This window comes from Babylonia areolata, chromosome 7, assembly GCF_041734735.1.
Source record: "Babylonia areolata isolate BAREFJ2019XMU chromosome 7, ASM4173473v1, whole genome shotgun sequence".
In the NCBI taxonomy this organism is placed as follows: Eukaryota; Metazoa; Mollusca; class Gastropoda; order Neogastropoda; family Buccinidae; genus Babylonia; species Babylonia areolata.
The window spans coordinates 35,159,146-35,185,574 of NC_134882.1; the positions used below are offsets into that span (position 1 = coordinate 35,159,146).

Here is a 26,429-nt window from a genome sequence, read left to right on the forward strand (position 1 = left end):
TTTTCGTGAACTTTGACGTCACATGTTATGGCCTCAAAAAGAAATCCCGGGAGAGTCCATCTAAAAATAGGTATCAAGGCACAGTGTTATCCACAAACAATATCTCATATTGAACAAATTCACGCGTTTGATCAATCATTTTTCAAAAGAAACATACTTATACTGTAAACTAATGTGTGGCCAGTGTGTTGACTCAAATGTGGCCACACAATAGTAAATGAATTCGTGTCGTTGTGACCTAGTGTCTGCAATGCAATAATGAGACCGTCCAGGATTCCCCCATGTCATTGGTGGTTCCGGGCATGTATGGGGGAAACCGAAAGACATTGTCAGTGTCACTAAGGTTTAGACGTTTTTCCGGTGTGTTCTGTGTTATCTTCGGACTTAAAATGCAAATGAGGTAAATTAGCTGTGCAAGCAGTCTTTGCATAAGAAGTAAAAACATTCTTGAACTGAAGACGCTTTAAACGGAGCAAAAACGGAGATGCATCCGTGACAGCCGGAACAACTCATCATGGATTATCTTTTCCGACACGTTTGTGTTGCATGTCACTGGTTTGTCGCAATGTCAGTGTCACATTTCCGTTTATCAGGTTTGTGTGTTTCCTTTATAGCAGTGTGGTGTTGGACAAAATACAGATTTGTATGGACAAAAATCAAAGAACATAGAGGACATTTAATCTTTTGTGGGAGACTCGACTATAATATTGAATTTTTCAGGAGGCGGTTAACATTTTGCAAGCCGGAAGACGAACGCACACCCATCAACAACCTCCTGTGTACCGGTGAAAAAGTTGACTGACGACCTTTGGCAAAAATTATCATCTTGCACACTTGTTTACCACCACAATGGTTAAAGTGTGTAACAGGCCGGCATGGTGCAATCTGGCATTATCTGCAAGAACACTTTTCACAACTGTACTCACCCTCTCACACTCTCTCTCAAACACACGTAATGATTTGCAAAGCAGTTTCTAAAGATCTTAAAAGCGTGGATGATCAATCATTTTTGGTTATTTTTCCACAGTGTAAATTTGCACAATCTGTTATTTTTACTGGTGTTCATTGACAGCCGATTACTCACATCTAATGCATGATGTACTGTTCAGACTGGATTGGCCTTGCAGCTTTGGCCAGTGGTCACATGGGGCTAGCACTCATCAGTTGTGCAGAAATGGGGATGAGAGGGAGGGAAGATATTTATTCTGTATCTCAGTTGAATGATGGTTAATTCCCATGGGACCTTCAAATCTTGGGACAAGATACAAGAACCTTCTTATCTCTAAGAGAAAAAGGTGACATAAAAAGGCATTTCAACAACAGTTTAGCATTGCGTTTCATCATTCAATGAACAAATTCATTTATAAACATTTAACGAACACAAGCTTCAGCAATACTTTCCATTTGTCCATTTGTCTCCTTGGTGTGCATTTCTCAGAGGCCAGAATCTTGATGTTCTCCCATGAGATTTGGTGTCCTCCTTTGTGACATTAGCACAAAGTCAAACTGTCAATGAAGTTTATCAACATCATTACACTAAAAAAAAAAAAAGAGATTATCATTGACATGAACACTTTGTTTGAGAGACTGTGCAGTGGAGCAGAACATTTCCTTTTCAGATCTTCCACTTATGCAAATGAAATTTCTCTTTCCAATTAAAAAAACAAAACAAAAAACTTTATAAGGGATGTGTGCAATTCTTCACCACTCCTCACCCTGGCAGACTACATGTTCAGAAGTGCAGGATTTATATTATAAAACCATACTGATAGAGGCACTAAAAGTACAAGGAAGTAATTCAATATTCTCATAAAATGTTGTTATTTCCAAATCAAAGGTTTAAATAATGTTGATTCTATTTACGTAAATCAAAACTAAAACTACTAAAAGTAACTTGATTTGCCCATGAAAAGAATGCACTGTATACAAATTCTCTCTCTCTCTCTCTCTCTCTCTCTCTCTCTCTCTCTCTCTCAATTATTTATTTGTTTATTGCTTGAAGCACAGCCAAGTTCAGACTCCGAAAAGAATGTGATGTGTGACAAACACAGATGGTCTGCCATTCTTTAACTAAGATTGAAATCCTGATTGGTGTTGGAGAATGAATGAATAAAGATCTTGGTCAGTACTGAATCAGTCTACAGTGTTGATCTATTCAGCAATTTGAAATATGTAAACCAGTCTGCACTGTCCACATGCAAAATGCAGCTACAACATATTATGATTTAAGTATGTAACACAGTTGAGCTTATTGGCATCATTTTTGAGAGTTTGATATTTTTATGTTGTCAGTCTTCCATATATATGGTATCTGAAACATTACTTACAAACCGCTCATCCCAAATCCCCATACACAGCCACAGCAAAGTCCCAGAGTGGACTCTCCACAGAAACAATCATACACCAGAGAAGACCCTGCACTGCAGCTGAGTTACCTCAGTGGTGTTTCATGGTCCCAGTTCTCATTCAACATGAATAACATCACCTGGTATTAGTGGTATGTTCCCTACTGATGACAGTAATTACTAGTCATGTTTTTTATCTTAAAATATTTCATGGATTACAGAATTGAAACTAATGAAAGGCAGAATGCAGAGATTGACCAAAATATGACAAAGTTTGTTGTGACAGTATGTCATCAGATAGTATGTGGTATCATTATGAACAAGTATTGTCATCTATTTTAATTGGAGAATTGGAGTAGAGAGCAGAAGGGGCTACCATAGCACTACTTCTGCCACTCTGCAAGCCCAGTCAGAAAGAAAATTTTATATCATGCATCTTATGAACAGAAAGAATAAGTCTGCTGCAGTTGATATCATTCACTTATCTAAATCTATATTAGTTCCTGTTTTAACTGCCAATAGCACTTTTTAATCAGACATATAAAAATTTATATCAAAGACTGAATGTATGCCATTGACCATATATATATATATATATATATATATATATATATATATATATATATATATAATATACAATATCTTAATAATGCCTCCTTCCAGCTCTCTCTTTGTGTCTGTCTCTGTGTCTGTGAGTGTCTCTCACTTTCTTGCTCGCTCCCTCCCTCCTTTCTGAAATGCCAATAAGAGAAGAAACACATCATGTACACAGAGTGAATAGAATTTTGTTTTGTATCAAAAAACAAAAACAAAAACAAACAAACAAACAAAAAAATACTCGTCATGAAGCCACAGTCAGTCAATGCCTCTGGAGGGGAGATAACCACCACACCTCTCCAGCAAGCCCCCATTGATCAGCATACAACCAGGCCTGGAGAGGGCAGGGCAAGTGTCTGTGGACAGTACAACCAGCTCTACAGACATACAAGCACCTGCTGTTTGGGGTCAGGAAATGCCAGCAACTCTCTCAAAGATTCATCCATGAAGTGTGTGAACTCAGTGTGTGACCAATTGATTAGTTTTCCGATTTAAGCACATTGTATATTCTGGGATTGAGCTCACTACATGCTGGAAAATCCCACCATGATTTCTCTAAAGGGTTTTAGCCCCATCCTCCCTGTTATCACACAACATTGTATATCAGTGTATCATGATGCTGATCACTTCGGTGCAACAGCTGGGGCATTTCTGTTTGCAGAGTTATTGTAGAAAGTGTTGTTAGACAAGTCTCCATATGGAATATACTGGACAGGACAAGGATGCCTGTGGGCTGTATAGGACAGGACAAGGATGCCCATGGACTGTATTTAAAAGAATAGGACAGTGATATCTATGGAGTGTACAGAATCACAGGACAGTGATGTCTATGGACTGTATAGGACAGGACAAGGATGACCATGGACTGAATAGAACAGGACAAAGATGAATATTGACTTTGTAGGACAGTACAAAGATGTCCATTGACTTGACAGGACAAAGCTATCTATGGACTGTAAAGGACAGGACAAAGGTGTCTATTTACTGTATAGGACATGACAAGGATGTCTGTAGACTGTAAAGGACAGGACAAGGATGTCTGTGCACTGTAAAGGACAGGACAAGGATGTCTGTTGACTGTAAAGAACAGGACAAGGATGTCTGTTGACTGTAAAGAACAGGACAAGAATGTTTATAGACTGTCTAGGACAGGACAATGATGTCTGTAGACTGTAAAGGACAGAACAAGGATGTCTATAGACTGTAAAGAACAGGACAAGGATGTCTGTTGACTGTAAAGGACAGGACAAGGATGTCTGTAGACTGTAAAGGACAGGACAAGGATGTCTGTTGACTGTAAAGAACAGGACAAGAATGTTTATAGACTGTATAGGACAGGACAATGATGTCTGTAGACTGTAAAGGACAGAACAAGGATGTCTATAGACTGTAAAGAACAGGACAAGGATGTCTGTTGACTGTAGAGGACAGGACAAGGATGTCTATGGACTGTAAAGGACAGGACAAGGATGTCTGTAGACTGTGAAGAACAGGACTAGGATGTGTATGGACTGTAAAGGACAGAACAAGGATGTCTGTAGACTGTGAAGAACAGGACATGGATGTGTATGGACTGTAAAGGACAGGATACGGATGTCTGTAGACTGTAAAGAACAGGACAAGAATGTTTACAGACTATAGGACAGGACAAGGATGTCTGTAGACTGTAAAGAACAGGACAAGAATGTCTATAGACTGTAAAGGACAGGACAGTCTGTAGACTGTAAAGGACAGAACAAGGATGTCTATGGACTGTAATGGATGGGACAAGGATGTCTATAGACTGTAAAGGACAGGACAAGGACGTCTATGGACTATGCAGTCATTATTCAGAAGAAAATGTGGGTATATGAAAAGTGTATAAAACTGGAAGGGCACTTCAATTTCTAGACAAATGAATTCTCTCTCTCTCTCTCTCTCTCTCTCTGGTTCAGTAGTTCTCTGTCCTCTCTTTTTGCTGCTCGTGCTCTCAGTTTACAGATGGGTATATATGATATGCTCTGTCCATCATTCAGTCAGTCTGTCTGTCATCCAGTGCAATACAAATCAACAGTTCAGTTATGAGCAAGTACACATTTGTCACATTGACTAGTTCCAATGTCTTCTTAGCATAGTTTAGCATTTAAGGTTTTACTGTGATTTTGGTGGTGGTGTGTCCATCGAGATCGATGATGACCATCGTTGTCATCCAGATGGGGGATGGGGGGAGGGTGGTGGTGGGGTGGGGGGAAGGATGCTCATGAATCTATCTGTGAGTGCGCAGATGGCTGAATAGTCCAATCTGCGCACGAAATGTTCGCTGACAGTTGGGGCAGACAAAGACAGGCATATCATTGTCAGGGAGCTTGTTTGCCCTTGACTTTCTGGCCTGCCTCTTCTCAACAGCTGCAGCAGTCCTGTTGGCCTCGCACAACCTGGCGCCTTTGTGCACAGCAGCGCGCCATTTGTCACGGTCCACTGCAGATTCCTCCCAGGAGTCAGGGTTGATATCAAGCGCTTTCAGAGAGACTTTCAGAGTATCTCTGAAGCGCTTCTTCTGACCTCTGTGTGATCTCTTCCCTTGTTGCAGCTCGCCATAGAAGAGCCTTTTGGGCAGCCGATGGTCTGGCATGTGCGCCACATGTCCAGCCCAGCGAAGCTGGGACTGCATCAGGATGGTGAAGATGCTGGGAAGGGTGGCTTTTGCGAGCACCTCTGTGTCAGGGGTCTTGTCTTGCCACTTGATGTTCAGTAGCTTCCTGAGGCATGTTGTGTGGAAGTGGTTCAGCTTCTTGGCATGTCGCTGGTACACTGTCCAAGTTTCACAGCCGTACAGTAGTGTGGGGAGAACTACTGCTCTGTAGACCTTTAGCTTGGTCTCAAGACTAATGCCTCTCCTGTTCCAGACATTTGCATTGAGTCTACCAAAAGCTGCGCTTGCTCTTGCAATCCTGACGACTGTGATTTTAACGTTAGAAGAAGTGCTCGCCATGGCCTTGACCTTGAAATATGGTCAGTTAAAAAAGAGTGAGGTTTTAGAGGTTTAGGCATCGGATTGTATGTCAAGTTGCGTTGATTTCAGTCAAACGTTTCAGAAAGTCCACAAACGTTACTACAACCTAAAAAAAAAAAAATAATAATAATAATAATGAGCCTGTATCGAGGTCAAATTGATGTGTAATTTTCAATACAAAATCACATTGCATACCCACCAGTAAACAGTCAATTGAGGTCTGCCCACTGATTTCGTTCAAAATGAAAACTTACTTTCCAGGAACGGATACACACATTCCATGCACCCATCTAACGTCTCTCTCTCTCAGCCTCTCTTTGTGTTAGTCTCCATCAGTCTCTCTCTCACACACACTACACTACACACAAACACTCACACACACACGCGCGCGCGCGCACGCACGCACACACACACAGCCCTTGATGTTTCGGGGGGGAGGGGGGGGGGGACAAAAACCGGTAATTATCGGGCGTCGAAATCACATTATCCCACTCTCAGATTTCAAGTTTCATTTGTTTTGTGACCCCAAGACACTGCACACATGTGGTGGCGCATTTGTGTGTACGTATGTTTGTCTTAGTCTATATTCGCGCGCACTCGTGTTTGTGTGTGTGTTTGAAACAACTGAACAGTACCGTCTTTTGAGTTTAAGGCAATCGCAGCGAAGAGCATTGAACAACGTCATCTCTTTCTGCTGACCTAGTCAATTGTTTTCAGCGTAACTGACATGGACTGGAGCTCACAACTCTGTTTCAAAGCAGCGTCCTGAAATAAGACAGGATTCAAAATGAAGCAGAGACCTGGGAACAGCAGATGACCATATTATCTATTTAAGTGACCTTCGTTCAGTGCAGGCCAGAAACAAGTTGGAACAAACTAAAGCATATATTATAATATCGCTTAAAAGAAACTTAGGGAGAAAAAAGCCTAAAAACCCACTACACGATATGTATGGTGCAGTGAAGGAATCAGTTAAAAGGCAGTGGACGCGGGAAATCGTGGATAGGACAAGCAGAAGACACCACACAGCTTGCATATCAGCTACAAGATGGCCATTGGGGGGTGGGGAATAAGAATCTTAACCCAAAAAAGGCAGGTGAACTTGATGGTATTTCATTCATTCAATAAAAAAAAAATAGCAGTTCTATTGCCTCTTTTATTTAATAAATCATTAAAGAAAGACAATACCTCAAGATTGGAAAAAAAAGCTAATGTAACCATCATATATATTTTTAAAAAAAAGAAAAAGAAATAAATCTTCAGCAGGAAATTACGGCCCTGTGTTCTGTATTCTGTGCAATATTTTTAGAGTCATTTATTAGAGATACCATTGTAGACCATAATCATGACCTGCAATCACTATTTTCTAAATGCAACATGGCTTCAGACCTGGACGTTCTTGTGTTACACAGTTATTGGAGGTGATGAATTATTTTACAGAGATGTTAGTGGTAAAACATTAGATGTTGTATAATATGGACTTCAGGAAGGCTTTTGACTCTGTTACACTTAATCGTCTCGTTGCAAAGATCCAATCATATAGAATAACCGGCGGTGTATTAGCATGAGTATCAACTTCCTGAAAAAACAAAACAAAAAAACACAAAGGGTTAGAGTTGCCGAAATACATACTCGTCAGAAACCATGAGTTTTGAACGGTACCCCCCAGGGAAGTGTGTTTGGCCCCATTCTGTTTACAATATCTATTAATAACCTTCCTGACATGGTTAGTAGCACATGCAAAATATTTACTGATGACTCTAAACTTTACAACCTGAGCAACCATAAATATACATTACAGACAGATATAGATAATCTGAGAGAACAGACAAACGCTTGGAATCTATATTTTGATGCAGATAAGTGTAAGGTATCACCCGTTGGTAAGAACAACCCCTAGAATAATTATATCATGAAGACGGTTCACTGATGGAGAGAAGAATTTATGTAAATGTCCAGAAGAAAAAGACTTGGGAGTTATCTTTGATTAAGATTTCAAATTTGATAGACACATTAATTATGTAATATTAAAAGACAAAGAGAGTAATAGGGATTATAAAAAGAACATTTTCATATATGGACAGTGACACTTTTGTTAGATTATGTAAGACACTCGTACTAAGACCGCAACTCGAATGCGGAAATGTTATTTCATGACCGCTGTACAAAAAGCAATCTGTTGCAGTTGAAAAAGTTCAGAGAAGGGCAACAAGGTTTCTTGTTGGATTGCAGGATAAAACATATGAAGAAACATTGAAATTACTTAATTTGCCATCTTTGAAATGCAGTAGAATGGGAAGGGATTTAATACAAACATAAAATAAAATGCTTAATAATAATTGATAAATCGCCGTGGACAAAGAGACCTTTTTTTTTATTAAAAAAACCAAACCTTTTCACTGACATAACAAGGAATGCCACTGACAAACTAGCCTATTTATCAAGTATTCAAGAAATAACATTCGAAAAAAAAATTAGCAACAGAATTGCACATTATTGGAATGCACTACTTTTGCATGTTAAAAGAGCAACAATATTAATACATAAAAATCTCCTAGAACAAGTAAAAAGTACCAGCAAGTTGAAATTAATATCATACAGTAATGAATGATAAAAAAAATTACTACAACTACTCCTGATCCAGTGCACTGGCAACTCCAATCGATGTTTCAGTTTGTTAGACTGGGACAAAACAAACAAACAAAACAAAACAAAACCAAAAAAAGGTGCGAGGCTTTTGAAAGTCCTAAGAACTGAATAGAACTGAACTGCCGTGTGTCAGGGTGTGTGTTGTGTGTGTGTGTGTGTGTGTGTGTGTGTGTGTGTGTGTTTGTCAGCCACGCCGGTCACAGTGTGCGGTGTGTGTGTGTGTGTGTGTGTGTGTGTGTGTGTGTGTGTGTGTGCACGGGCCCGCTTGCGTGTTTCAAATAATTTGCCTTCTACGTATCTTTCATTTTACAAAACCTTCATTGGTGCCCTTATTTATTTTGCCTATTTTATTTCGGTCACGTCAATGCAGTGTTCACACAACTGAAACCTTGGGAAGGCTCTCAAGGCCTGACCAGCGCGCTTGGTTTATGCTAGGGTCAGACATATCTCTCTCTCTCTCTTTTCTTTTTTTTTCTTTTTTTTTTCTTCTCTTTCAACAGATGTGGTGTGGCCGGCTTTAACAACTCCTTCATAGTACAACTGTGTAAACAAGGGAGATGATTCGTACCCGGAAGAGAAATGGCTTTCTGCTTTAGAGTGACTTCCCTGAGATCATGTGATTCAGTTCGATTTGCTCGTCGAAAAGTTCGTCTGTCGCCTGTTTGGGGAATGATAACTGTGTGTGGATCTTGTCTTGTGGGCCAGTTGTTTTCTATGGTAACAGGGTAGCGACGCCACCAGACAACAAAAGGTATTTCTACTAGATGGCAATGTTTCAATTACTCACTATGCACAGGAAGATAGTAATGCTCACAACCAGCAGTCAAACTTGGAAACTGGTCTCCTTTCTTTGTACAATCTGTCGTACACTGAACCACACCAAATAGGAAATAATTATTTCCATCAGCTGTTTTCTGGCACGGGTCAGTAGCCACACATACCCACACGTATCCGCAGAACAGTACTCTCATCCGCCGCTTTATGCGATGTACACATAAAAACGAAGGAATGATCAAGATCAGAACGATCATGTCTTTTGATAGCGTGTGAGGGTCTTAGACAGTGGGGTACTCGTAACAGATAAAGTGTTGGCCAAAGTGTTTACTTAAATTGTTTGATATCGAATGTAATACCGAGCCCTGTTTCAGTGGTTGTTTTCCAGGGTGAGTATTACAAGGAAAACACGATAGACGCTTGGATGGGGGGGAGCGGTGGAGGTAAGATGATGTCAGCAAGGTCAGATTGAAACTGAAGTTTCGGTTTCAAGCAGGAGTGAAAGCGTTCAGAGCCTACCTGGGTTTGTGTAAATCATTAACGCTTTCAGTGCGAAATCTATTTTATGCTCTCTGACAGCTTATTGCCAAGTGATATTTTGGTCATGGAAGGTAATAGAAAAAAATGCATGCAGACTACAAAAAAGAAAAGTATGAAACCTATACTTTTCTCAAGTGGAAATGTACGCTCTATTCAGTTATGACAGTTTCACATGAATTTAATGATTTTGTGATTGCAAATTTCCATTTATGGTGCAGACAGAATTTTCTATCTCAGGGCACTTCTTTTGCACACCAGAAGGGGATGGAAGAGGCACTCAAGAGTCTCTCTCTCTGTTTCTCTCTCTCTCACTCACACACACACACAGTGGAGGGACAGAGCGTTTTCACTTTGTTGATGATCTGACAGGTTGTGGTGATCTTCTTATACATGTATTGTGGTAATGCTCATGCACATGTATTATATATATATATATATCTATATATATATCTATATATATATCTCTCTCTCTCTATATATATAGTGATGATTTTCATATACATGTATACTATCCTGTCTGTTGTTTCTACCACCACCCACCATTCTACTCTCAGTGTTCTGTCAATTTAATTGAATTGTCATTGTTGATTGAATCAATGAATGTTTGCGAGCATGTGTGTGTGGGGGGGTGGGCGTGGGGGGTGGGGGTGGGGGGCTTACACACTTACACACACACTCACACACACATACACACACTCAAACAAACACAAATCAACAACATACACATACACATACACACACACCTTGGAATGTGTAACTCAGGTATGCACATGTATGTTTACAACACACACACACACACACACACACACACACACACACACACACACACACACAGAGATATATATAGTAAATGATAGTAAATCCCAAGATTAAAAACTTGGTGCTGCATAGGGATTAACCATCAAGAGTCTCTTTTTATCCCCTGTGGATTATCATCCCTGAATGATGGCTACCATAGTCTTTGTCTGGTATTTTTCCACTGCTAAATTTCAAGAAAATGACTACACCAATATCTTATTAAAAATTATCTTTAAAATTTCCCTTCAGTTTCCGGTTCATGTTGGTTTCTGAGAGATACATTCGTTACAAGAGAGGAGTCCCTGGTAAACTATGGGGAGTTTATCTTTGCTTGGGTAAGAATGATTCTGTCTAGCACACAGGAGTAAGTACAAAGGGGCAAGCCTGATGAGCACTTCACAGTGTGAAATAGCTGTCTTTTGCTGTGGACAATAGCCTCCCCTGTTAAGGAACGAAATGGCTGACATGAGCATTACTGAGAGATTTCAAACTCACACCCCTGCATCTGCCCTCTCCATCCTGCACCCCCAGTGTGAATCTGTGTTTTATGTTTGAATTACTTACCAAGACTGAAATACAGTGCTTCTCTCCCTCATTTATGGATAGCAAGGACTTCTCAGCTTTGGATTCATACTCTCTCTCTCTCTCTCTCTCTCTCTCTCTCTCTATATATATATATATATCTATATATAATATATGTGTGTGTTATTATTATTTGGTATGTAGTGATGTGCGCACAACTGACTTGGGAAGCAAAAACAGCATGGTAAAAAATTATCATTTAAAGAAATGGGGAAAGAATTCATGAAGAAAGGTCAGACAGTGTACTTCAAGGAACAGAAGGCGGGCCATTTTATTGAGCTCAGGACATCAGTGAGTATGTGTGCACTGAGTCAGCAATGTAAGCCATGTGATGCGCAGTGTGGGTCACACAGGTGCTGAGGTTAGAAAGCAGCTGGGTTTCTGGGTCATTATGACTCCACATACACTTATCAGCAAAATGAAATATAGCAAATAAGCAGTTCAGATTTGATAACCTAGCTGTTGTTATTGTGATTGCTACAGAGACAATAAGAGGCAGAGTTCGAGTATGGCAGGGATCACAGCGTTGACCTGTCACTGATGATAAACTTAAAGTGCACAAACATCTACACCCTCAACCACCCTCTACCATCCCCTCACTCTCTGCCTCCTTCTCTCCCCAATCCACCCCCTACACACACACACACTCCATTTACATTTTGACGCCTCATTAAAAAAAAAGATTGAAATTGAAACTGATGTGGAAAAACCACAAACAAGCTATACTTTGGAGCTTCAACCCTGACCATGCTGTATCAATGAGAAAAAAGAAAAGAAAAGAAAAAAGGTGCACAAACTGCTATTTTTGAAAATATTCCTTATGAATGTTATTGAAAAGGTTTTCTCAGCAGTTGGGTGTGATTATTTACTCATGTGCTGCTATCTTTATAATTTCTGATCTTATTTTGGAAATACGCATACCACAGGTCTGTATCAGTCAGTCATTGAATTCTTTGTGTATCTACCGCAGGTCTGTATCAGTCACTGATTGAATTCTCTGTGTATCTACCTCAGGACTGAACCAGTCACTGATAGAATTCTCTGTGTATCTACCTCAGGTCTGTATCAGTCACTGATAGAATTCTCTGTGTATCAATCTCAGGTCTGTATCAGTTACAGACTGATTTCTCTGTGTGTCTACCAGAGGTCTGTATCACTGTCAGTGCCTGATTTCTCTCTTTATCAACCACAGGTCTGTATGACAGTCTGTCAGTGACTGAATAATTGTCCATGAATCTGTCTTATCCATGGGTCTCTGTATCAGTCCATGACTGAATAGTTTTCCTCATATCTACCTTATCTATAGGTCTGTGTCTATCAGGGCAATGACCACAGAGGATGGTGAGATGTCAGGTTAATGACATTGTCTTCACATCATAATGATTTCACTATGACGTCATGATGACTTGTCTTGTGTTTTATTGTTTTTTCAAGAATCCGAAAGGTGATACAGGCCATTCAATTAGGTGACACACCACCTTTCTACCTGATAAGACAAGCTAACCTGTTTGAATGTCTTTGTCACGGTGTGGCTGTAGTGTAGGTGAGAGCATCAGACAAGGCAGGAGAAATTGTTTTTAATGTCCTGTCACAGTTACACATAGCGGTGATTGAAGACATGCATCAGTTGAGGCAGGAGAAATTGTTTTGAATGAACCGTTACACATAGTCTTGATTGAAGACAAGCATCAGACCAGGCAGGATAAATTATTTTTAATGTCCCGGTACACGTAGTGGAGATTGAAGACAAGCGTCAGACTCTCTGCAACGGTGAGTGAGTGATGCACATGGCTTAGAAGTGTATCAGTGTACTGATCATGATGATGATGACAGTGATAATAATAACACAAGTGGTACATTTGAACTGGCTTGACGGACTTGTCCATGCTGTGATGTGGAATGCATTTTTCAGTGACGGTTCCTTTCTGTCTTTCCACAGACAGACAGGATCACACAGTTCTCCGCCTGGAGATTGTACAGGTCTGAATCATCGCCATGGCGACACCCAGAGTGCAAGGGGCGGGTGGAGACGGGAGAGAGGTGATGCAGGAGGTGGATGAGGTGGTGGTGGATGATAGGGGGGTGAAGGAAACCACCCACCTCATTCCTGATGTCCGCAAAAGGGAGAAAGTTGGCAGCACTCAGGCAGGTCAGGGTGCTAGTCCTTCTTTGTCTCATCTTGTGTGTTTGAGAGAGAGTGTGTATGTGTGTGTGTTCTGTGTGTGGGGTTGTGGTGGTGGTGCATGTGTATGTGTTTTGGGCATATTCTGTGGTTTTTTTTTTTTTTTTTGGTGTGATTGTTCAAATTTCACTCCCCAGAAGTAACAGTGTGCTTGTAGATGTCAAGGAAAACTGTAAGGTATACATGTACACACATGTTGTACACTGTGTCCATGTCATTGTGTTTTACACAATGTCCATGTCTCAGGTGTGTACCTGTCACTGTGTTGTACACTGTGTCATGTATCAGGTGTGTACCAGTCACTGTGTTATACACTGTGTCCATGTATCAGGTGTGTACCAGTCCCCGAGTGTTGTACACTGTGTCCATGTCTCAGGTGTGTACCAGTCACTGTGTGTTGTACACTGTGTCCATGTCTCAGGTGTACCAGTCACTGTGTGCTGTACATGTCCATGTCTCAGGTGTGTACCAGTGACTGAGTGTTGTACACTGTTTCCATGTATCAGGTGTGTACCAGTGACTGAGTGTTGTACACTGTGTCCATGTATCAGGTGTGTACCAGTCACTGTGTGTTGTACACTGTGTCCATGTATCAGGTGCGTACCAGTCCCCGAGTGTTGTACACTGTGTCCATGTCTCAGGTGTGTACCAGTGACTGAGTGTTGTACACAGTGTCCATGTATCAGGTGTGTACCAGTGACTGAGTGTTGTACACTGTGTCCATGTCTCAGGTGTGTACCAGTCACTGAGTGTGTCTGTGGAGGCTGACCGGAGAGAGGAAGAGAGCCGCTACATGATTGGTCCGCCCCAGGCCAATGAGGAAGTGGCTGAGATGGAAGTGGTGATTGAGAGCGACCAGTCCTTGACTGAAGAGACCACAAAGTGAGCCACGGGTCTTTCCGTTGGTCTGTCTGTCTGTCTGTCGGCATATCTGTTAGTTGGTTGGTTTGTGTCCTTCTGTCTGTTTGTTGGTATGTCCATGTGTGGCTGTTGGTGTGTGTGTGTGTGTGTGTGTGTGTGTGTGTGTGTGTGTGTGTGTGTGTTGTGGGTTTTTCTTTTCTTTTCCTTTTCTTCTTTATTTGTGTGTGTGTGTGTGTGTGTGTGTGTGTGTGTGTGTGTGTGTGTGTTATTTTCTAATCAATCTATCTATCCATCTGCCTATCTGTTGTTGTTGTTGTTGTTGTTATTATTGCTGTTACTATTATTTGTGTGTGTGCTGTGTGTGTGTGTGTGTGTGTGTGTGTGCATGCACTATGTGTTTATATGTGTGTGCTTGTGTTTGTGTGTGTGTGTGTGTGTGTGTGTGTGTGTGTGTGCGTGCGTGCGTGTATGCATGTGCGTGTGTGTGCTGTGTGCATTTATGCATGTGTGTGTGTATGTGTGTGTGTGTGTGTGTGTGTGTGTGTGTGTGTGTGTGTGTGTGTGTGTGTGTGTGTGTGTGTGTGTGTGTGTGCTGTGTGCAGTGACCTGCAGTGTCTGATGCACATCCTGAAGGGGAACATCGGAACAGGTGTGCTGGCCATGCCTGTCGCTATCAGTCATGCTGGGCTGTGGGTCAGTGCTCTCCTTACTTCTCAGGCATTCCCTCCTTCTTCCTTCCTTCCTCCTTCCTTCCGTTCTTCCTGTCTTTCTTTCCTCACTTCTCATGCATTCTATCCTTCTTTCTGTCCTCCCATCTTTCCTTTTATCTTTCTTTCCTCACTTCTCATGGATTCAGTCTTTCCTTCCCGCCTTCCGTTTATCTTTCTTTCTTTCTTCCTTCTCTCTGCCTGCCTTCTTTCCTTTCTTCTCCCTCCCTTCTTTCTTACTACCTTCTTTCCTCTTTCTTTTTTGTTTCCTTTCTCCTTCATTCTTTCTTTCTTCCTCCTGCTTTCTCTCCTTTCTTCTTTCCTTCCTTCTTCTTTCCTGTCTTCCTTTCTTCTTCATTCCTTTTCCCTTTCTTCTCCCTTATTATTTCTCCCTTCCTTTCTTCTTGATTCTTCTTCCTTCAGGATCTTGACAGGATCCTGTGTGTTTCAGACAGGCTGACCTGATCCTGTGTGTTCCAGACAGGCTGACCTGATCCTGTGTGTTCCAGACAGGCTGACCTGATCCTGTGTGTTTCAGACAGGCTGACCTGATCCTGTGTGTTTCAGACAGGCTGGCAGCATCCTGTGTGTTTCAGACAGGCTGGCAGCATCCTGTGTGTTTCAGACGGGATCCCATGTGTTTCAGACAGGCTGACAGCATCCTGTGTGTTTCATACAGGTTGACCTGATCTTGTGTGTGTTTCAGACAGGATCCTGTGTGTTTCAGACAGGCTGACAGCATCCTGTGTGTTTCAGACAGGATCCCATGTGTTTCAGACAGGCTGACCTGATCTTGTGTGTTTCAGACAGGCTGACCTGATCTTGTGTGTTTCAGACAGGCTGACCTGATCTTGTGTGTGTGTTTCAGACAGGATCCTGTGTGTTTCAGACAGGCTGACCTGATCTTGTTTGTTTCAGACAGGCTGACCTGATCTTGTGTGTTTCAGACAGGATCCTGTGTGTTTCAGACAGGCTGACATGATCCTGTGTGTTTCAGATGGGGCTGGCAGGGATCCTGTTTCTGGGCCTGGTGGCCACACATTGCATGCACCTCCTGGTCAAGTCCAGCAAGATTCTCTCCAAGCGGTAATGACTGTTTTTTTGTTGTTGCTTTTTATTGTTATTATTATTAAAAAAAAAAAAAAATTACCTTGAGAAAGATTGGGGTGTGGTGTTGATGTTACTTTGAAATTCCAGCTGAAAATCTATGATTCTTTTTTAATTTGTTATTGTTATTGTCATTATTAACTCATTGTACCCCACGGCTACATGCCTGCCACAACTCCCCAGGACCAGCACTACATGAGACCACTACAGTAAAGAAATTGGGTTGTTCACTAAAACGGCAAAATTTGATGGAGAATTGTTGATTTAATCGGTCAGACAAAGCTTCGATTTCATGCTTCCAGAATCCATAAATGGCTCAGTTTAAAACACCAGCTGTACCAAGCAAGAATAAATGAAATTAGAATAGTGTACTGGTACGAAAATATTCATACCAGGTCCACAGGGGAAGTAATCATGGTTCGAGTTAACTTGTACCTGCAGAAAAATGATTAAAGAGCATTTGTTATATCTGCTTTTACCCCCATAAAAACAGGAAACCGGTTCATGTTTGTTAGTTAAGACACAGACATGAGTGTGCCGGTCCGCTGTCTGTTCATGGAAACATTCACTGGTTTTTATTTTTTGTAAAAGATGGAAATAGAAAATATTTATGGGTGCATGCTTGCATAGGTGCTTGTGTATGTGTACAGATCGATAGGTTCAGACAAGCTGTCTTACGCTGATGTGATGGAAATGGCCCTGAAAACCAGTCCAACTCGACTGAGATGTCTAGCTCCTTATTCCAGGTACGACTCTGTGTAACGTGGTCTATTGTACACCTGTGTGTAACGTGGTCTGTGTTGTACAGCTGTGCGTGACATGGTCTGTTGTACACCTGTGTGTGACGTGGTTTGTGTTGTACACATGTGTGTGACATTGTCTGAGTTGTACACCTGTGTGTGACATGGTCTGTGTTGTACATCTGTGTGTGATGTGGTCTTTGTTGTACACCTGTGTGTGATGTTGTCTGTTGTACACCTGTGTGTGATGTGGTCTGTGTTTTACACCTGTGTGTGACATGACATCTGTTGTACACCCGTGTGTGACATGGTCTGTACACCTGTGTGTGATGTGGTCTGTGTTGCACACCTGTGTGTGACATGACGTCTGTTGTACACCTGTGTGTGACATGGTTTGTGTTGTTGTACACCTGTGTGTGACATGGTCTGTGTTGTACACCTGTGTGTGACATGGTCTGGTGTACACCTGCGTGTGACATGGTCTGAGTTGTACACCTGTGTGTGACATGATGTCTGTTGTACACCTGTTTGTAACCTGGTCTGTGTTGTACACCTGTGTGCGACATGGTCTGTGTTGCACACCTGTGTGTGACATGGTCTGTATTGTACACCTGTGTGTGACATGACGTCAGTTGTACACCTGTTTGTAACCTGGTCTGTCATACACCTGTGTGTAACCTGGTGTGTGTTGTACACCTGTGTGTAATCTGGTCTGTGTTGTCCATGTGTGTGACGTGGTCTGTGTTGTACACCTGTGTGTAACCTGGTCTGTGTTGTACACCTGTGTGTGACATGACATCTGTTGTACACCTGTGTGTGACATGGTCTGTTGTACACCTGTGTTTGACATGGTCTGTGTTGTACACCTGTGTGTGACATAATGTCTGTTATACACCTTTTTGTTGTCATGGTATGTGTTGTACACTTGTGTTTGACATGGTATGTGTTGCATTCCTGTATATGGCATGACTTCTGTTGTTCACCTGTGTGTAACATAATGTCTGTTGTACACCTTTTTGTTGTCATGGTATGTGTTGTACTGTGTTTGACACGGTATGTGTTGCATTCCTGTATGTGGCATGACTTCTGTTGTTCACCTGTGTGTAATATAATGTCTGTTGTACACCTTTTTGTTGTCATGGTATGTGTTGTACTGTGTTTGACACGGTATGTGTTGCATTCCTGTATGTGGCATGACTTCTGTTGTTCACCTGTGTGTAATATAATGTCTGTTATACACCTTTTTGTTGTTATGGTATGTGTTGTACACCTGTGTTTGACACGGTATGTGTTGCATTCCTGTATGTGGCATGACTTCTGTTTTTCACCTGTGTGTAACATGTCTATGATGTTTACCTGTGTCTGGCATGATGGCTGTTGTACACCTGTTGTCCTGATCAGTGTTGTTCCCTTTCCTATCCAAGTCTTTCTTTCTGTTGTTAAAAAAGGGGAGTCTTACTGGGCTTTACTCTACTCAGGTTTCTGTATGTCTTCTGTTGTATTTAAAACAAAAAAACAAAAAAAATTTTTTGCATGTTACACTCACCTCTTGAATAATGCAATATGCATTCTGTTACGTTGCTCCATGGAAATATCATCTTGTCTACAAGTTACTCATATTTATGTCAGTGAGATGCTGGATTGAACGATGTATCAGCATGTGGCTGCAGTGCAGAATGTTATAATAAAAGAGATCAGAGCCCAGAACTTTTGATGTGAGGCAGTTACCTGTGCACATATGGTTACATGTGTTGTACGCACACACATACTCACACATGTGTATAAATAAATAAATAAACGAAAAAAGAAATCTCTCTCTCTCTCTCTCTCTCTCTTATATGTGACTGCAGTGCAGAATTTAGCCTTATGTCTGTAGTGCAGAACTGAAATAATGATCAGTTGGATTGAATTATCCATGACTGAAAACGCTCTGTGTGTGTGTGTGTGTGTGTGTTTCAGGATGTTTGTCAACGCCTTGTTGCTGTTCACGCAGTACGGGTTTTGCTGTGTCTACATCGTCTTCATTGCCACCAATATCAAAGAGGTGGGCTTCACAAGATGTTTTCCTCTGTCTGTTGGTCTGTTGCTCATCCTTGTTGGTTTATATCTTATGTTGATTTTTTGTTTTGTGAGGAGCATGATTTGATTTGAAAACTATGTTTGACTTTCAATATCTGTTTGTGATACAGTCTTTTTTTTTTCTTTTTTTTTTTGGTGGTGGTGCATCTGTTGAAACACTGACAGCAGTGGGTGTGGTGAAGTAGTGACAGTGAGGGGTGGTGTTTGGGGTGTAGTGAGGGATGTAGGTGTGTTCAGGTGAGGGGTTGTGTGTGGGGTGTAGTGAGGGATGTAGGTGTGTTCAGGTGAGGGGTGGTGTGGGGGGTGGTGAGGGATGTGGGTATGTTCAGGTGAGGGGTGGTGTGTGGGGTGTAGTGAGGGATGTGGGTGTGTTCAGGTGAGGGGTGGTGTGTGGGGTGTAGTGAGGGATGTGGGTATGTTCGGGTGAGGGATGGTGTGTGGGGTGTTGTGAGGGGTGTGGGTATGTTCAGGTGAGGGGTGGTGTGTGGGGTGTGGTGAGGGATGTGGGTATGTTCAGGTGAGGGGTGGTGTATGGGGTGTAGTGAGGGATGTGGGTATGTTCGGGTGAGGGGTGGTGTGTGGGGTGTGGTGAGGGATGTGGGTATGTTCAGGTGAGGGGTGGTGTGTGGGGTGTAGTGAGGGATGTGGGTATGTTCGGGTGAGGGGTGGTGTGTGGTGAGGGATGTGGGTATGTTCAGGTGAGGGATAGTGTGGGGTGGTGTGGGGTGTAGTGAGGGATGTGGGTATGTTCAGGTGAGGGGTGGTGTATGGGGTGTAGTGAGGGATGTGGGTATGTTCGGGTGAGGGGTGGTGTGTGGGGTGTGTTCAAGCACTGTCAGTGAGGGGTGGTGTGTGGGGTGTGCAGGTGGTGGACATCTCCTACCCGGGAAGTGTCAGCGTGCTGGTGTACGAGGTGGCGGTGACAGGGCTGCTGATGCTGTACTGTCTGATCAAAGACCTTCGCACCCTTGCCCCCTTCTCCTTCTTCGCCAACATCCTCACCATGGCCGGTCAGTGGCGGGAGGAGGAATGTGGCACAGTGGTTAAGATGCTAGTACAGTGTCTGTGTGCTTCTGGGTTCTAATGCTGGTCTCGTCTTTTCTACCAAGTTTGACTGGAAAATCGAACTGAGCGTTTTTGTCATTCAGATGAGACGATAAACTGAGGTCCCGTGTGCAGCACATACTTGGCGGATGTGCTGCTGTCTGGCAGAATTCTGTAAAAGAAATCCACTCTGATATGTAGGTACTCTAATATATATATATATATGCATGCACTCAAGGCCTAAGGTTGTTGGGTTATGCTGCTGTTCAGGCATCTGCTTAGCAGATGTGGTGTTGCACATAGAGTTGTCCAAACTCGGTGACACCTTGAGAAACTGAAACTGAACTGGCTGGTGAGTCAGCGCACTACTGAGAGGGTGGGGGGGAATGTAGGAAGAACTGGGGATGGTGGGGTGGGGGTGGGGGTATCAGCATGGTGTTGGAAGAAAGGACAGAGTCTGTGATGCTCACATGGCAGTGAGGGATGGACAGAGGTGTCTGGACAGAAGGGCCAACCCCTCCTGTTCCAGTGTCGTCAGGCAGCTGACTGAGTGTGTCTTCCCACACTGGGTTCGAACACAGGTGCGGTGGAGAGGTGTCCAGGCCCACACACCTGCCGTCAGTTTTCACCAGCACCATGGGTGGTGGGGGTGAGGGTTATGTCTCGAAGAGGGGAAAAAAGGACACATCCCACAGGACCTGTTGTTGTTGTTGTTGTTCTCCTCCTCTTCCTCTTCCTCCTCCTCCACTTCCTCCTTCTTCTTTTCCTCCTCCTCCTCCTCCTCATTCTGCTTATTCACAATGGTGTGGAAATCCCAAGAGTCTTGACAAAAACTCCACATGGACTGGAATGTTGGCTAGCAAGAACGAACAAACAAACAAACAACAACAGCACCACAGGGATGTTCATGTCTCCAGCAGGACCAATCCAGCTACGGTTAATGGTTCCCGGGAATACACCTGACTGGCACAGCCCTAGCCTACCTGTGCTCCACCTGACTTCACACTGGGTATTGAGGCGTCATACATCTTGTGATGGCAAGTTGGGGGAAGAAGACTGGTGTAGTTTTGTCATGCCAGGTGTGCAAGAGGAGGTGACTGTAACAGGATGTGACTGTAACAGGTAACGTGACGTGACTGTAAAGGGTAACGTGACGTGACTGTAAAGGGTAACAGGATGTAACGGGATGTGACTTAACAGGGCGTAACTGTAACAGGACATGACTGTAACGGAATGTGACTGTAACGGGACGTAACTGTAACGGGATGTGACTGTAGCAGGACATAACTGTAACAAGACATGACTGTAACAGGATATGACTGTAACATGACATGACTGTAACATGACATAACTGTAACAGGACATGACTGTAACAGGATGTAACTGTAATGGGATATGACTGTTACAAGATGTAACTGTAACGGGACATGACTGTTACAGGATGTAACTGTAACGGGACATGATTGTAACAGGTTATGGGATGTGACTGTAACGGTACATGGCTGTAACAGGATGTGACTGTACAGCCGTGGCAGACACTGGTACTGCACCAGGTGTGAACACAACAGGTGACCTTCAGTGTCTGGCATGACTGTCAAAGGCCTTTGTTGGTACACTTCTGGGCAACACAGCACACCTCAGATAGGTGCAGCAGCCCAGTGGTTAAAGCGTTGGACTTTCAATATGAGGGTCCTGGGTTCAAATTCTGGTCATGGCGCCTGGTGGGTAAAGGGTGGAGGTTATTTCCAGTCTCCCAGGTTAACAGACGTGCAGACCTGCTAATGCCTGAACCCCCTTCGTGTGTATAGGCATGCAGAAGATCAAATACGCACGTTAAATATACTGGAATCCATGTCGGCATTCAGTGGGTTATGGAAACAAGAACATACCTGGCATGCACCCCATCGAAAATGGAGTATGACTGCTTTCATGGCAGGGATAAAAATGGTCATAGACATCAAAGCCCTCTCAGGTGTACAAGTAAACGTGGGAGTGGCAGTCTGTGAACAAAGAACACTGCACACCTCTGTTTCTTCTTCTGTTTCATCACTTTGTGTATTTGTCTTGTTCTGGTGATTTGTCTGTTTTTCTTTGAAATGTGGTTTCATAGTTTATTGCATTCCTTTCCTTTTCTTTTTTTTCTTTTTTTCTTTTAAGATTTTGCTTTATATTGTTAGCATGATTTAATCATTGATTTGTTGTTCTTCTTGCAGGTATGATTCTCATTTTCGTCAACATCACTCAGGGGCTGCCAGACTCCACCAGGCGGCCAGCCGTTGCCAGTATAGAGGACATGCCACTGTTTTTTGGCACCGCCATTTTCGCCTTTGAAGGCATCAGTCTGGTCAGTGGACTCGTGGTCTGGGGACTAGTCCTCCTGTCAGCTTGGCCAGGGTCACAATCCTGCTGTTTCCTCCTGCATTGACTGACACATGTGTACGCATGTATGCGCACACACACACACACACACACACACACACACACACGCCACACGCTCTTTTCTTTCTCTGAACTGTCTGTCTGTCTCTTTCTCTCTTCCCCCGCCCATCCCCCATCCTCTCTCTCTTCCTCTGTCATTTTATCCTTCTGCCGTTTGTTTCCTGTTTCTGGGCAGTACAGTGTCTTGTGTAAAGACGACCATCCATCAGTGATGCTTTTCAGTGCAGAAAGTCATGATGGGATCATTGCACTGTTGGTGTTTTTAAGTGTGTTACTGTGCAGTCAGTCACTATTGTTCCAGTTTCAAGCAAGTGTCAGATTTCTTGGGCTGACCCACACATGCTACTGTACCAGAGAGCTGCTGTATATAAAAAAAAAAAAGAAAATAAAAAAAAAGAAAGAAAATAAAAAAGGCATCAGATGCCTGAGTTTCACATAAATCCAACATGTTGATCTGGCCTTGTGAGCCTGTCCTCGGTTTGTGTAAAACATTTAAATCAAAATGAATTAAAATAATAGGACAAAATAAAGAAATGGGTCACTGTACAGTCATTGTTGTAAATGGGTCACTATAAGTCAGTATTGTAAATGGGTTATTGTACAATCAGTGTTGTAAATGGGTCACTGTACAGTTGGTGTTGTAAACGGGCCATTGTACAGTCAGTGATGTAAGTGGGTCACTGTACAGTCGGTGTTGTAAATGGGTCACTGTACAGTCGGTGTTGTAAATGGGTCACTGTACAGTGTTGTAAGTGGGTCGCTGTACAGTGGGTGTTGTAAGTGGGTCACTGTGCAGTGGGTGTTGTAAATGAGCCACTGTACATTCAGTGTTCTAAGTGGGTCACTTTACAGTGAGTGTTGTTGTAACTGTGCCACTGTGAGTGAGTGTTGACGACAAGGACGGAGGTGGCAGAATGGTTAAGATACTTATTTGCCAATATAGTGCCCATGAGGGGCTAGGTTTGACTTCTGCTCTCACCCTTTCTCCCAAGTTTGACTGGAATACCAAACTGAGCATCCAGTCATTTGGGTGAGACAGGAAAACCAAGGTACCATTTGCAGCACACACTTGGCGTACTGAAAAAGAACCCATGGCATCATAAATGTCGTTGTCCTGTGGCAGAATTATGTGGATGAAATCCACTCTTACAGGTACACAAAAATATATGCATGCACTTAAGACCAGACCAGCGCATTGGGGGTAATGCTGCTGGCTGGGCATCTAGCCTAGCGGATGTGATGCAGCGTATGAAACATTTGTCTGAATACAGAGGTGCCTTCTTGAGAAAGTGAAACTGTATGGTGAGTGTGGGTACGTGCAGGTGTTGCCTCTGGAGGCCAGCATGAGGGAGAGAGAGAGGTTCAGCGGTCTGACGGGGGTTTTGAACCTCAGCATGGTGACTGTCACCGCCCTCTACAGTGCCATCGGTTTCTTTGGTTACCTCAAGTTTGGGGACGACGTTCAGCCGAGCATCACCCTCAACCTTCCCACCTCGAAGTGGTCAGTGCTGCTGCCCTGTGGTCTGCTTGTCAGCTGTCTGTCTTTTTGTCTTGCTCACCCCCCCCCCCCCCCCCCCCTCACACACAAACATAGACACACATGTACACAAACACATGCACGCATTCATGTTCATACGCACACACATGTGCACACATATGTACACACACACATGTACACGCATGTGCGTGCACACGCGCGCGCACACACACACATGTACACATGCGTGCGCACACACACATGTACACGTGCGTGCACGCACACACACACACATATACACACACACACACACACACACAACCACACACACACACGCATGCACGCACGCACACATGCAAAGTCACACACATATAATGAACATGTATACACACATTCTCTTACCCCTCTCTGTCACATGTGCATGCATGCATGCATGCACACCTCCCCTCACTCTATCACACACTCACACACAGTGACAAACACAGTGACAACACAGCACAACAAAAGACAACACAAAACACAACAGCAACACAACACAACACAGCACAACACATGCACCTGTCCTCGGGTACTACGTGATGGTGAGGCCCATGTTCTCCATCACAGCACAACATAACACAACACAGCAACACAACAACAACACAACAGCACAGCACAACACAACACTACACCACACCACACCACACCACACCACACCACACCACAACAATAACAACACAACAGCACAGCACAGCACAGCACAACACAACAACGGCACGGCACAGCACAGCACAGCACCAAACCACACCACACAACAACAATACACCACACTGATGCGTGTCCTCAGGTACTATGTGATGGTGAGGCCCATGTTCTCCATCACCATCTTCGTGTCGTACAACGTCCAGCTGTATGTGGCCATCCACATCATCCTGCCCTGGCTGTGCCGCATCAGCCGCGTGGAGTCGCCCAGACAGAAGGAACGCATGGAGTACCTGCTGCGAATCGTCTCCGTCCTTGTCACAAGTCAGTCACACGTGGACCACACGCATGTCTTTGGCGGTCTTGTGTTGTGTTGTTTTGTGTTGTTTTGCGTTGTGTTGTGTGGTGTGTTGGGCTGTGATGTATCGTATTGTATTGTACCGATTGTATTGTATTGTTTTGTATTCCTTTCCATCCTCATCACAAATCAGTCATACATGAACCACACACGCACATCTATTGCAGTTTTGTGTTGTATCATGTTGTATTGTATTGTTACGTCTTTGTCACAGCAGATTTCCCTGTGTGAAATTCATGCTGCTCTCTCCAGGGATTGTGCATCGCCACAGCGCAGCACCACCTATTTTATTCTCCTTTTTCAGTGTCTACAAGTGTACTTGTTTTACTATGAAAGTGTATTTAATTACACATACTTAACCGTGACCCAGCTAGTGCAGACTCTGGCAGGGGTCTGACATTCCTGTCCTGTGCAAACTACTATCCGCATATGAAAGTGGATTTTTCTACAGAAGTTTTGCCAGAAGGGTGTTGGGTTCTTTACATGCGCTAAGTGCATGCCACACATGGGATGTTGGTTCATCATCTCATCTGAATGACTAGCACCCAGACCACTGCTCAAGGTCGAGTAGAGTGGGAGAAATTTCTGGTGAGTGTGGTAATCGATCCCGCTCGCTCAGATTCTCTCGCTTCCTTGGTGGACAAGTTACCACAAGATCACAACTCCACATGTTGTCTTGGAAGGTAGACAGAGGTTGTGAATGTTTCCTTGGTGGTACCTTGCAGTGACAGTTCCAGTTTTTCAGTTTCTTGAGGAGGTGTAACTGCATTCAGACAAATCCGTATATGCTGCACCACATCTGCTCGGCAAATGCCTGGCCTTAAGTTTGTGCATGTAGATTTATTCACCCATCAGAGTGGATTTTTTCCACATAATTTGTGCCAGAGGACAATCCTTTCATTGCCATGGATTCTTTTTCTGTGCGCCAACTGTGTGCTGCACACAGGATCTCGCTTTAGCATCTCATCCAGATGACTAGAAGCTCAGTTTGATTTTCCAGTCAAACTTTGGAGAAAGGGCAAGACCGAAATCTGAAACCTGTCACTGTTTTGGCAGATAAGTATCTTAACCATTCTGCCACCCTCCTGCTGGGGAGGTGTGTAGTGGGGAGATGTGTAGTGAGGTGTGTAGTGGGGAGGTGTGTAGTGACGCAGTGTGTTGGGAGATGTGCAGTGATGCATCGTGTTTCACGGTTGCAGTGGGGGCGGCCATGGCCATCCCGCACCTGGACCTGCTGATCGCGCTGATCGGGGCCATGGCCAGCTCCTTCCTGGCCACCATCCTCCCCATCACCATCCACACCCTCACCATCATGGCCGAACCTCATCGCCCCAGCCCCCTCATCATCATCAAGGACGTCCTCATCGGCATCATTGGCATCATTGGCTGTGTGACAGGAACGTACAGCGCCATCCGGGCCATCGTCAACACGTTTTGATGACTGTGTGCAGTGGGGGGGGGGGGGTGTTGGGTGTGG

General features: G+C 43.5%; 1 protein-coding gene across 3 annotated transcripts; it reads left to right on the forward strand.

Annotated features, from left to right (window-relative positions):
- Positions 1 to 335: 335 nt before the first annotated feature.
- On the forward strand, positions 336 to 26,429 carry LOC143284241 (proton-coupled amino acid transporter 2-like). 3 transcript variants are annotated; one of them, XM_076590919.1, is made up of 12 exons: positions 336 to 593; positions 13,217 to 13,426; positions 14,191 to 14,341; positions 14,923 to 15,013; positions 16,025 to 16,113; positions 16,785 to 16,880; positions 18,834 to 18,918; positions 19,819 to 19,963; positions 22,211 to 22,341; positions 23,759 to 23,937; positions 24,740 to 24,918; positions 26,152 to 26,429. In XM_076590919.1, the coding sequence occupies exons 2-12, from the start codon at positions 13,273 to 13,275 to the stop codon at positions 26,388 to 26,390; spliced, it is 1,539 nt and encodes a 512-aa protein (XP_076447034.1). In that variant the 5' UTR covers positions 336 to 593; positions 13,217 to 13,272; the 3' UTR covers positions 26,391 to 26,429. The 3 variants fall into 3 exon arrangements, with proteins under 3 accessions (XP_076447034.1, XP_076447032.1, XP_076447033.1); XM_076590917.1 differs by lacking the exon at positions 336 to 593 and adding an exon at positions 9,200 to 9,334 and having other exon boundaries at positions 26,152 to 26,428; XM_076590918.1 differs by lacking the exon at positions 336 to 593 and adding an exon at positions 12,835 to 13,047 and having other exon boundaries at positions 26,152 to 26,428.